This window comes from Hemicordylus capensis, chromosome 2 (assembly GCF_027244095.1).
Source record: "Hemicordylus capensis ecotype Gifberg chromosome 2, rHemCap1.1.pri, whole genome shotgun sequence".
Lineage (NCBI taxonomy): Eukaryota > Metazoa > Chordata > Lepidosauria > Squamata > Cordylidae > Hemicordylus > Hemicordylus capensis.
In genome coordinates, this window is record NC_069658.1 from 312,218,963 (window position 1) to 312,232,892 (window position 13,930).

General features: G+C 41.4%; 1 protein-coding gene across 9 annotated transcripts in view; it reads right to left on the reverse strand.

Annotated features, from left to right (window-relative positions):
* HDAC11 (histone deacetylase 11) overlaps positions 1-13,930 on the reverse strand; it is a 110,332-nt gene that overhangs the window by 36,597 nt on the left and 59,805 nt on the right. For all 9 annotated transcript variants that reach the window (XM_053299446.1, XM_053299443.1, XM_053299441.1 and 6 more), the window contains one exon: positions 6,782-6,878. In XM_053299446.1, the coding sequence (XP_053155421.1) occupies positions 6,782-6,878 (97 nt within the window). The remainder of the gene's footprint in view (positions 1-6,781; positions 6,879-13,930) is intronic.

Below are 13,930 nucleotides of genomic sequence, written 5' to 3' on the forward strand. Positions count from 1 at the left end.
TTTTTGCCAAACCAAAATCAAAGGCCTATTTAGCATGCATTTAGTAATATGTGTTGAATTAATGGAAATATTAAAATATCTTCTAGGGTGGTTTTTTCTGCCACTGTTTTTGCAAGTGAAGCAGTGGAAATTTCAATATCAAGATTAAGTGTCTAAATTTTCCTTTTGGGATTTTGAAAAGCTGGCAGATACACTTTTAATTATTTGCAATCAAGCAAGTTAGAAAACATAATGCAAATAGTCTCAATGGTCTGTTAAAAATCCTAACACCAAAAGTTGGGGCCCTTTCAGTCTCATTGTAAAGCCTGTGCCGTGGAAGCTTTTCCAAGGCTAGAAAGCAGACACTTTCCACACTGTTCTGTTCTAGATACATACAAAGGAGACCTTGCTTGTGGGGCCTCAAGGGCAAGAGGCCTCAGTTGTGGGGCCTCAAGGGCAAGAGTGCCAAAATCTACAAGAGCTGGGGAGGGCCTTTGGAACTTCAGCCAAGTAGCAGGAAATTGTCTACATAATTTTAGACAATTGGCTCCATATTGTCTACATATTGTCCATATTGTCTCCATATTGTCTACATGAAACCGCTGAGAGAGATCATCAGGAGATTTGGTGCAGGGTGTTATCAGTATGCTGATAACATCATCGGGAGAAGGCATTACCTCCCTAAATGCCTGCCTGGAGGCAGTGATGGGCTGGATGAGACGTAACAAGCTGAGACTGAATCCAGATAAGACGGAGGTACTTATTGTGCGGGGTCAGAACTCGGGAGATGAGTTTGATCTGCCTCTTCTGGATGGGGTCACACTTCCCTAGAAGGAACAGGTACACAGTCTGGGGGTGCTTCTGGACACAAAACTGTCCCTGGTGTCTCAGGCTGAGGCAGTGGCAAGAGGTGCCTTTTACCAGCTTCGACTGATATGCCAGCTGCATCCATTTCTTGAGATAAATGACCTCAGAACAGTAGTACATCTGCTGGTCACCTCCAGACTTGACTACTGCAATGCGCTCTATGTGGGGCTGCTTTTGTACATGGTCCAGAAACTGCAGTTAGTCCAGAACGCAGTGGCCAGATTGGTCTCTGGGTCATCTCGGAGAGACCATATCACTCCTATCTTAAAACATCTACACTGTCTGACGGTAAGTTTCCAGGCAGAGTACAAGGTTTTGGTTATAACCTATAAAGCCCTAAACAGCTTGGGCCCTGGGTATTTAAGAGAACATCTTCTTTGCTATAAACCACACTGCCCATTGAGATCATCTGGAGAGGTTTGTCTGAGGTTGCCACCAGCTCATCTGGTGGATACTCGGGCACGGGCCTTCTCCATTGCTGCCCCGAGGCTTTGGAACACACTTCCTGCTGAAATAAGAGCCTCTCCATCTCTTACAACTTTTAAAAGGGCAGTCAAGACGCATTTGTTCACCCAGGCTTTTAATTAGATACTGTTTTAATTGTGTTTTAATATTTTAAACTTTTAAATTTTAATTGTTGAAATGTTTTAATCTTTTATTGGCTGTTTTTATTGTTTTGTAAGACCTGGATCTGCCTCCCCTTGGGGAACGGTTAAGAAGGTCAGAAGGCAGCACACTCACTCACAGAGCCTTAGGTACCCTAGAACAGTGATCTGGTTTTCAAATAGGGGTCACTTAGGTTAAAAACAAGAAACAAAACTTTGAATGTGGGAGCTATTTGCCATGGTGCTAACGTTTGCAAGTGCTGCACTTTTCCCAGCACCAGGTGCGGTGTTAGCTTTAAAAGAAACTAAGCCCTGTCAATCCCAAGTGCCATCTTCGAAGGTATGCATGGACTGCTGGAAACTATAGTCCTTCCCAGTGCTTTCCTCATAGAGCTCTATGGGAAAAGTGCTGGAAAGGACTACACTTCCCACTGCTACATGCACACTTTCCAAGATGGCACTGGGGATCAACAGGATTCTGTTTCCCTTAAAGGAGCCTCACCAGTACTGGGGAAAGTGTAGCACTGCATAGTACAAAATATCTGGCTTTGGCTGAAGCTTTGCAGAGGCCTAATAAACAATTAGTCATAACTTGTCATAACAATATTGTCATAACTTTACAGTCTGGACAGTATGGATATGGAGAGGGTCACTGACCTGGGAGACAGCAAGATGCCTGGGAGTCTCATCTTAATGGACATGAGAGGTGGATGGACTTACACAGGACAATCCCAAAGAGTGAAGCTTTTCAAGGTGGTAGGCTGCACCCGTCAGGAGTTTAAGCAGCTCATATGGAAACTCTGCATCAGAAAGATGTGGCTTTCTGTTCATTTAATCTGCTTTGAGAACTTTGCTGAAAAGCATTATATAAATATTTGTAATAGTGGTACTAGCAGAAGCAGCACCAGCACCCAATCTTAAGTATTAGAATAGGCAAGTTGAAGTGTTTGGGGAACAATGTAGCTAGTCATTCATTCCCTTGGATTCTGGCAAAACCAAATATATCCCAACCAAGATGATCTTGAGTTTTTATCTTTCAGGCTTGCCAGGTTCTTTCTTAAAAGTAAAGATGGAGCCTGTTTGAGAATTTCAGCTTGGAGTATGTCTCAATTTGTAATGTTGGCTTCAAATGATTTTAATGTTAATTATTTTAATGTTTAAATGATTTTAATTGTTTTTGTTGTGATGTAAACTGCCCTGAGCCATTTTCAGAAGGGCGGTATATTAGGGATGTGCAAATCTAGCTGATTCAGGTGATTTGGAGACAAAACAAATCACCCTTGTGGTCCATTGGCTACATTCGGGTACAAATCAAATCGCACCTGATTCAATTTGAATCCCTCTTATTAATCCCCCCCCCCCCGATTCCCAGCTTTCATTTAAAAAAAAAACAAAAAAAACTAAGCACTAGCAGTTGTAGAAGTGGAGTTATGGAGCAAAATGTGCAGTCATTATTTTTCAAGTGTTAGGATTCTTTGGTGCATAATACCTTTTCCTCATAATAAATCCCTATGAGGATTCATTACACACCTTCATTTCTTCTATTCATTTTGACTGACAGTGCCAACTGCCAAGTGCCAACTACACCCCACTCCCACCCTCAAGGCAATGGGTTGTAGTTTATGTTCTAGGATTTATGTTCTACGATTTCCCCCCCCAGTGTTTAGGCTCTTTGGTGTCTAATAACCTTTCCTCATAATGAATTCCTACGAGGATTCATTACACACCAAAGAGTCTAAACATCTCAAAAATTCCTAAAATATAAACTGAGTACCCAGTGGCTTGTGTGGTGTTTGGAACATGGGATGCCACTAATTCCCCCCCTCCACACACACACACCTGCAAAGCAGTGGGGTCAAAATGAACAGAAAAAATGAAGGTGTGTAATGAAGACACCAAAGAATCTAAACACTTCAAAAATACCTTAAAAATAAACTGAGTACCCTGAGAGTACCCTGAGTAAACTGAGTGTGTGTGTGGGGGGGGAGGGTGTAGTTGACACATGGCAGTTGACATTTGGCACTGTCCAATGATAGTCAAAATGAACAGAAGAAACAAAGGTGTATAATGAATCTTCATAGGGATTCATTATGAGGAAAAGTTATTAGACACCAAAGAATCTAAACATTGAAATATTCCTAAAAATTAAAATGCGTACCCCATTGCCTTGCAGGTGGGGGGTGGGGTGTAGTTGGCACATGACGGTTGACAGTTAGCACTGTCCAGTGACAGTCAAAATGAACAGAAGAAATGAAGGTGTGCAATGAATACTCATAGGGATTCATTATGAGGAAAGATTATTATATGTCAAAGAATCCAAACACTTGAAAAATAATGACTGCACATTTTGCTCCATAACCCCACTTCTACAAGGGCTAGAGCTTAGCTTTTTTTTTTTTTAAATGAAAGCTGGGGATCCATGTTAAGGTTAGGATATGGCAAGTTCGAATCCCCATTGTTTCCTATGGTGGAAATGTTCAAAATCAGTAAAAATTAAAAATATTAAAAATTAACCAAGTGTCCCACTGCCTTGAAATCTGGGTGGTAGGTGGCACCTATGGGGACCTACCCAATACCCAAATTTGGTGCCCCTAGGACCTTTTTAAATAGTCCAAATCAGTCCAAATCTGAATCAAATCAAAGCAAATACAAATCGAATCTGGGGTGATTTGGAGGGGTAGATTTGGAAACAAAACAAATCAGGGGTGATTTGTTTTGGGCACAAATTGAATCAAAAAATCAATTTGTGCACATCCCTATGATATATAAATCAAATAAATAAATAAATAAATAATAAACCTGCTCACTCCACAATAGTGTTTTCATCTGCAGCTTACATCTGTTCCAGCATTTGACATGCCAATGAAATTCTGTCAACTTTTTTCAGCATTGCAAAAGACAAGCCACTGTTGAGAAGTGGTGGCTGTAATCAGATATATATGCCAGGTCAGATGTTACTTCTATCAACAGTAGCGGCTAGGAGGCAGGCTGGTGGATAAGTAAGCTCAAAAGACAAAGCTTTAAGGTTGTTTGTAACAGCCCAACCTGGCTGAGTGAAGAATTACTCAGACTGAGGAGCCAGGAGCCAGGCCAGTCAGTAGCGTATGGCCTAATGGGACCCTTGAGATTCCCAATTCTGCCAGGCTGAAGGCTGTAGGACACCAGCTGGCCACCTTCAGGGTGGCACTGCAGAGCAGCAGGGATCAAGCTGGCTGTTCCCTTTGTCTGCCTGGTCCATGGTTCAAGGCTCCTGGCAGCTACATAGCTGTGGCCCAGAGATGCTCCACACTGAGAAGATTTCAAACGTGTGCCTTGCAAAAAGTAGTGCTGCATTTCATTTTTCGAAGAGCAATAAATGTGTTCCCTCAGAAACAAATATGCTTCTGGGGAGGGCAGGATGCCTCCTTGTCTTAAGGAGGCTATTATTAGACTTTATTTGAAGAAGCTTGCATTGGATCCCTCAGAGTTAGCTAATTACAGGCCCGTTTCTAATCTTCCATGGTTGGGCAAGGTAATTGAGCGGGTGGTGGCCTCTCAATTCCAGGGAGTTTTGGATGATACAGATTATCTAAATCTGTATCATCAGGGCTACTGTACTTCGGCCCTCTAGCTGTTTTTAGAGAACTCCCATAATCGCCAACCACAGTGGTAAATAGTTAGGGATTATGGGAGTTGTAGGCCAATATCTGCAGGAAAGCCGAAGTTGAGCAGCCCTGATCTAGACCCATTTCAAATCAGCTTTCGAGTGGGCTATGGGATTGAGACCAGTGTTCTCTCTAATTTATTTCATCTGTGTGCAGAATGAGTTTTGTTCTGGGCAGCAGTATCAAGGCAGTGCATGCGCATATGCATTCAGAGTGGGGCCTTCCTGATTCAACCTGAGCGGGATCTAAAATTAACCGAGCGGACATAAAAAAACTTTTAAGTGCACATTCGTGCACACACCTTAGAGGGAACACTGATTGAGACTGTTTTGGTCAACCTGATCTCCAGTGTGACTCTGCTGATCCTTTTAGATCTCCCGGTGGCTTTCAATACCATCAACCATGGTATCCTTCTGGATCGTCTGAGGAGGATGGGATTGGACGGCACTGTTTTACAGTGGTTCCATTCCTTCCTCTCTGACAGATTCCCAATGGTGTCACTTGGAGACTGTTGCTCTGCAAAGTAAAAACTAAAGTATGGAGTTGCACAAGGTTCTGTACAGTCTGCAATGCTCTTTAACATCTTCATGAAACCACTGGGACAGATCATCAAGAGATTTTGGTGCAGGGTGTTATCAATATGCAGATGACACCCAGATCTATTTCTCCATGACATTATCATCAGGAAATGGCATAGCCCCACTAAATGCCTATCTGGAGGCCGTAATGGGCTGGATGCAGGATAACAAACTGAAGTTGAATCCAAATAAGATAGAGGTACTGACTCGAGATGGATGGGGGTCAGAACCTGAGAGGATCGTCTGTTTAGATCTGCCTGTTCTGGATAGGGTTACACTCCTCCTGAAAGATCAGGTACATAGTGTGGGAGTGCTCCTGGATCCAAAACACTCTCTGGTGTCTCAGATTCAGGCAGTGGTCAGAAGCTCATTGTATCAGCTTCAGCTGATAGATAAGCTACATTCATTTCTGGAAGCAAATTACCTTAAAACTATAGTTCATTTGCTGATAACCTCCAGGCTTGACTACTGTAATGCACTCTACATGGGGCTGCCTTTCTACATAGTCCAGAAACGACAATTGGTACAGAATGTGGCAGCCAGACTGGTGGTCTCTGTGACTTCCTGATGGGACTATAATGTACCTATTTTTAAGGGTGCTGGTTATTACCTATAAATCCCTTAATGGCTTGGGCCCAAGGTATTTAAGAGAGTGCCTTCTTTGTCATGAACCCTGTCACCTATTATGATCTTCTGGAGAGGTCCAGTTACAGCTGCCACCAGCTTGTTTGGTGGTGACTCAGGACCGGGCCTACTCTGTGGCTACCCCAAGGCTTTGGATATGCTCCCTGTTGAAATAAGAGCAGCTTCTTCTCTGTTTGCTTTTAGGAAGACCCTCAAGACACACCTGTTTTTGCAGGCAGAAGTGAAACTGTTTGATTTGTTTTTATCAGACTATTTTTACTGTATTTTGTGAAATTTTAACTGTTTTTACTGTTTTATACTGTGTTTTAAATTTTGTACACTGCCTAGAGATGTTCATATCAGGCTGCATAAAAGTCTGATAAATACATAAACAAACAAAGACGAGTAGGATAATTCCTCTCTTCGGAAATATGTTTTAAATTAAGGTCATGGCTTAACCGCTTAAAAGACATTGTCTACTCACGTTTAGCAAATCCATCTCCTGGATAAATATACCTGTTGTAAACATCCATAATATACACTTTTCTGTCTTCCATAAAGTCTCTTTCATGGCCATTTCCCTATAATTACAAACAATTAAAATAAGTCAATCCATGGATTAATGTAAATTAGTGTGATTTTATATATTTGCATTTTTGCAATTTTGTCCTGCTCACTTCATGGATTCAAAAAGCCCACTGGGTGGCTTATTGCAATATGAATATATTTACACATATGTTTATTCTTATAGTTACTCTGATGTATATTTTTGGAGCTTCTTTTACCACAGTATTAGCACTTCTGAGAATACCCCTACAAAACCTGAATCAAAATAAAAGCTTTGAGATACAGATTGTATTCCCTCGCCTTCTGTTCAGAAAAAAACAGAGAAACCAATTTTGACTCAGTGTTACAAAATAAATCTGCATATACAAGTCTAGAGCCAAAGTGATATTTTCCAAAACCTCCACAAAGCCTTATCTTATTTCTCAGAGGTTTTCTATTATGGTGAGTGCTTCAAGCTTAACTTGAGTTTTTCTAAGGTCACAGAAGTTCTGAACATTTACAATAGCAGAAGAATTAACAGGAAAATAAAGAGGAAAACTATGTTCTATTCTATCCATAGGACTGGAATATAAAAAGAGTATCAGATTAAAATTAAATTTGTTAAACATTGGTGTGTGTGTGTGTGTGTGTGTGTGTGTGTGTATTGGGGGGGGCGTGTTTCTCACCAGTCTCATTTAACTTACATACTTTAGGATATGGCAACATTTATTAGATCACAATGGATGCCATCCAAACTAATGCTGCACTAGCACAAACATGTTGCACTAGTGTAAGGATGTTGCATTAGCTAGTTCTGCCAAGTCGAGAGCTTGTGTTCCAGACTAGTGCAATACTAGTTGTGCAGTTGCACCATTTGTGCAGCCTGTGGTGCAATTTCTGCTATGAAATCTCTTCCTCGGTCTATATATGTTGCAAAGAATGATGCAATGGTATCTGCTGTCCTTGTTGAGCAAGTGCAACGCTTGTGCAAGTGGACTGAGACTGCAAGAGACTGCGCAAGTTTAAGCATCTGCTCAGCTATATGATTGTTTTTCATGTGTGCATCATTTCATTGCACTAGTACAGCAGTAGTCTGGATGTCAGCCAAGGAATTTGGAAAGAATTTTAATTAAAGATTTCCTGATACTTTCTAAACGGGAATCAGCGCTGATATTCAGTCTGAGAAACTGGAGCCATGGCCATGGCCTATTTTGGAATTGCTTTATTCCTGTTTCAATTGCAGGTAAGAGACATGATATACGATGGGCCACTTTATTTTATAGACAATCCATTTTATTTAAGCAATAAATATGCTTCAGAATAGTTGAATATAATCTATCCCTCAAATGACTAATTAAGTAGATTTTAATTTACTGACTGCTTTGCCAAATGAAGTATATTCCCTTTGAAAGGAACAAAGATGGAAATTATCTATAAATACACCTGATTTAGACTTGTACAGGACATAATCTTTTAACAAAATACTTTTTGGCTCTTTTGTAGGATTTAACAATACACATTAAATATGTTATTTTACATATCACATTAAAAAAGATAGGCTTACTATTTATCCTTTAGCCTAGGGGCTCCTTTCTAGTTCCAGTACTGAAAGTCAAACTCATCCATTACAGAAAATGCTGCAGTGGTTACAGCTTCTGAGCTAATTATAATTCTGTTTAAGGGCTTCCAGTATCTAAGAATATTCTAAGTAAGCCTGAAGTATTGGAATATTGCACTTCTGTTACCAGAACCCATTTTTCCATTCCAGCCACATGGTGGAGCTAAAAGTGCAGACTAAATTTGTAACACTTAAAGCACACAGTTTTGTTTAACTTAATATATTGCTACAGTCAACAATCACAAAAAGCATATAGTGGGGAAGGGTGGGGAGATGAATTATTAATAATCTTTAGAGAATAAGTACTGGATTTGATTGTCTATGACAAATTAATTATTTCATAAATATCTGAAAATTTGTTGCAGATACCCCTACAAACAAAGTAACCACTGCAATTTTATTTATTTTCATTAGATGGGTTTCCAGATCTTCATCCAAGGATCCCAGAGTGCAGACTTGGGTTTCACACAGTACATTACCCTTTAGCCTAGAGCAGTGTTCTAGGGATGTGCACGGAACTGGTGGCAGCCTGTTCGACGGGGGGGGGGTATCTTTAAGGAGCAGGGAGGGTGCTTTTACCCACCCCCTGTTGCATTTTCCCTGCTGGTCCTGTGTTTAAAAATGGTCCTGTGGGATGGCAGTGTACCTCCTTGCTGCACTGGTGCATGTCAGACCAGAAGTGCCCAGAGTGTCTGTACACACCACGCACTTCCGGTCCGATGCGCACGAGGGAGGCAGGAGGTACACTGTCGCCCCACAGGATAATTTCTAAACACCGCATTGGCAGGAGAAACGCGGTGGTGGTGGTGAGGAGAGCACCCTCCCTGCTCCTTAAAGGTAACCCCCTTGCCGTCGAACCGGCTGAACTGCTAGTGGGGTCGGGCTGCGAGTGGAACCTTTTAAGTTAGTACAGCAGGTCCTACCTGCATGCTCACTACTCCATGCAGCTTCCTCCCAAAAGTCTGTGTGGTGTGGTGCAGGAATGCACATTAGGCTTGTGCATTTCGATTCGGGCACAAATCGATTTGTGCCCGAAAATGGCAAAATCGGATGATTTGTCTACAAATCGAAACCAGAATTAGACCTCCGATAATTTTTGTTTACAAACCGAAATGAGCTCCTCTCGTATCCGAAGTCTGTGTACTTCAGAAAACACTTTGGAGCTCCATTTGCATTTCAGCATTGCATTTTGTCCTGTTGATCTCTCCACTCAGCAACTGGGTGTTTGTCAAAAGGATTAGCAATTAGCATAGCAGAAGATAAGATATGCAAAAAGGGGCACAACTTCTCTGAAGACATTTCCTTGGCCATTAATGATTTAGTTGAGAATGTGCTGTATAGTATTTCAATTGTGTAATAAGAAGGCAGTGATTAACCTGAAGAGTAGCCAATACAGTGCCAACTATAAGTAACAATATCCGGAGCTGTCTACTCTGTCTGGAGCTAGCAAAAGTCCTCCCCACCCCTTTTCTCTCTCTGCTTCTCCTGTATTTTCAGCCTTTTTAAAAAAAAAAAAAGGCGTGTGAACGTGATTATTTACTTTTATTTATACTTTAAATAGACTTTTATACTGCATTCCAGTTTTTCATGTTTTTAGGAAGATAGGCTTGGGAGAGAAGGGGATTATATCTACTTTTATGTGTAAAACATATTTCATCCATGCCTGTATGCCAGCCTGCCTGCACAGCAGCCTCTACTTGTTGAATTCCCCCAGACTTTTTAAATGTTTATTTATTGTTGAGTGAGTTTATATTTATATATTTATATTTATATGATTGTCTCCGCTGCTGCTCTTTGTACTTTGTATTTATTGTTTTTATACTTGTGTCTTAAATTTTTTAAATCAGATTTGTCTCATATTTTTAGCTTTATATTTTAACTGTATCATATTTATAATTTTGTTTTTAAATTTTCCTGTAAACTGCCTTGGGGTTGTTTTAATGAAAGGTGGTATAGAAATTTAACAATAACTAAATAATATCTCACCTTTCCTTAATTATTTATTTTGCCATAACACATTGTACTTGTACTTATTATTCATTATATCACGCCTTTCCTTAGATACAATCCTGAGGCGTTATTCCTTTCAAGGCTGTGTTTGTGTCTTTTGGCCCACCAGAGAAGAGAAGAGCCTTGATCTTCTCCAAATTATTCATTTTTAAAAAAAATTAGCTTGGGAGAGAGGGGGATTCTATTTAATTTTGGTATTTGAACATAATATTTCTTTCTTCCTGGCCTGCACTGCAAGCAAGCCTCCTGCCTCCCGTACAACCTCTCCATATGAGAGGAGGGAAAGAAAGGGAAATGTGCAAAGGGGTGATTTTTAAGTAATTGCTGAAGACTGCATGGCTTTGGGGCAGATTTGGGGGAGAACAGTGGGTTGGGTGGAAGTGCCCCAAGGGGTGCCTGCCATAACCCAGACTTCAGCAATGGAATTGCTGAATTCCATTTGGCATGGAATTGGCCAAAGGGCTGATTTTTAAGTAATTGCTGAAGTCTGTGTGTCTTTGTGGTAGATTTGGGGCAGAAAGAGGTCTGCCGGGGCAAAACAGTGAGTTGGATGGAAGTGCCCCAAGGGGTGCCTGCCCCAACCTAGACTCCCATGGAATTGGCCTAAGGACTGCTTTCTTAGAAATTGTCGAAGTTGGAGTGTCTTTGGAGCAGATTTGGGGCAGAAAGGGGTCTGCCGGGGCAGAACAGTGGGTTGGGTGGAAGTGCCCCAAGGGGTGCCTGCCACAACCCAGACTCCCATGGAACTGGCCTAAAGGCTGCTTTCTTAGGAATTGTCGAAGGTGGAGTGTCTTTGGTGCAGATTTGGGGCAGAAAGGGGTCTGCCGGGGCAGAACAGTGGGTTGGGTGGAAGTGCCCCAAGGGGTGCCTGTCACAACCCAGACTCCTATGGAATTAGCCTAAGGGCTGATTTTTAAGTGTGTGCCTTTGGGGCAGATTTGGGGCAGAAAGAGGTCTGATGGGGCAAAATAGTGGGTTGGGAGGAAGTGCCCCAAGGGGTGCCTACCACCACCCAGGTTTCAAAGGAATTGATCAAAGGGTTGATTTTTGGTGTGTGTGTGTGATTTGGGGAAGTTTGAGTGTCTTTTAGCTTTCCCCCCATATGGAATAATGGTGGTTTCAGCAGCCCCATAACTGCACTTGGGGGGCAGTGGTATGGTGCTGAGCGAATGGTGGTGTAGTGCACAGAGGGTGCCAACTACCCCCCTGGATTGCTAACCCGTTGGGGTACTGGGCTTTGTTGCTTCTGAGGTGTTGAGTTTAGATTCTCTGGTAGCAAATGAGATTTTTAATGAAAAACCATGAATCCACTCTCATATGCTACCAGAGAATCTACTCTCAAAACACCTCTAGAACAACAAAACCTTGTACTTCATGGGCTGGCAACCCATGTGGGTGGTTGGCACCCTATGTGCACAACACTGCCACTTGCTCTGAGCCACCCCAGTGCCCCTCAAGTGGAGTTATGGGACTACAGAAACTTCCATCATACCCTATGAGGAAAATCTGAAAGATGCGTAACTTCATTAATTCTTTAAAAATCAGCCCTTTGCCAAATTCCTCTGAAAAAAATGTGGTAGCTTCCTTGTACCAACTGGGCACTACCACCAACCACCCTCCACTCTGGGCCACCCCTTTCCCCCATGCGTGAAGCTATACTTTTCCTGAAACCTCCATTATACCTTTTCGGGAAAATCTGAACGATGTGCAAACTTCAAAAATTCACCAAAAATCATCCGTTTTCCCAATTCCTTTGAAATTTTTGTGGTAGCTTCCACTCATTGGGCACTATAACCCCCACCCACTCTTTTGGCCATGTGACCCATTATTTAATCTGCATCAATTCGGATTAATTTGGATACAAAACAAAACTGGGTTGATTCGGAAGGCTTAATTTCAGACAAAATACAAAATGGGGTTGATTCAGATTTGGTACAAATTGAAACAGAAAAAATACAAAACGCACAACCCTAATGCACATGGCCTCTGTGCATGTGCAGACACCACGTGCATGATCAGCAACACCATGATGACCATGCAAATTTGCGTCCATGTATGCACAGAGGCCATGTGTGTGCTGCTGCCATGTACAGGATTCTGGGGGGAGTGCCGCCACCGCAGCAGGAATCTGAATGGAGTGGTGATCATGCAGGTAGGGCCTGCTGTACTCACTTTTAAATGTGCCACTTGCTGCTGCCCCCCCCCCCCGACCACACTCAAACTGCCAAACCAGTTTGGCTGTAGCATGAACCAGTTCATATTCTAACTGGGGGATGAACATGATTCATGCACATGCCTAACATGCATCTTAACCACTGATCTTTAAAAACATTTAAAAAAGAGATTAGGATTACAGCATTTTAGTCAGTTAATTGATTAAAAATGTTTTGATCAACTAAAAAGAAGTGTGTAATAATTGGGAAGCAATTTTTTAAAAATACAATTTCCTATAAAATTTATAGACAGCAACCACAGGCTTAAAAGAGCTAATTACTTGTGCATGCATAATATAAAAACAAAGATTGGAAGCTACTTTTGTACAGCCTAAATAAATTCTAGTATTTAGGCTGTACAAAAGTAGAGATGGTATAGGTTTTAAAAATCTACAATTTATAATAAATGATTCAATACTACGATGACTATTTTTCACAAATTTCCCTGATTAATCCTGACCTTGTTATGTGATTCTTTTTGGTACAAAGCACAGTGAGCGACATACTGACTAATGTTGCATATGCAGAATGTTTCATGCACAGAAATGAAATGAATGACCTATGAAAATAAATTCCTGGAGGATGAGGGAACTTGAGGGACATAATTTCAAAGTCATTGTGGGCAGCAAGAGGAAGCGGGGATTGGAGAAAACAACTCTCCCTCCGTGCACTCCAGAAACATTCTTCCATGTGCTCAACCTTAGTCAGGTAATATGTATAATATATTAATAAATTCTGGTAAGAACTAATCTGCCAACTTGCCTTTCACTATAAACTTAATTTATAATTACCATCTTCACATCATCTTCACATAATTACAATCTTCAAGTTGGCCCACATCCACCTTACATGTTCGTGCATCCACCATTTGAAATTGATGGTGGATGACATCATTACAGACGACTCCATTTAGGTATCCCTATACGTCATTACAACTGTACCAAATTTGGTCAAAATAAGTTCCCACTTGCACCTCAAACATTCACACACCTGCCATCTTGAACTGGGTTGGATGACATCACAAACTACACCATTGAGGTGGATCTATGTGTCTCTACAATTGGAACAAATTTGGTCCAAATCGGACAGGTCATTTAAAAGTTAACCCACTTGTGCTTCAAATGGTCACATCTCCACCAACTTTAACTGGATGACATCATCATAAATTACACTGTTGAGGTGTCCCTATGTGTCCTTACAACTGTACTAAATTTGGTCCAAATTGGTCCCACTTCCACCTCCACGT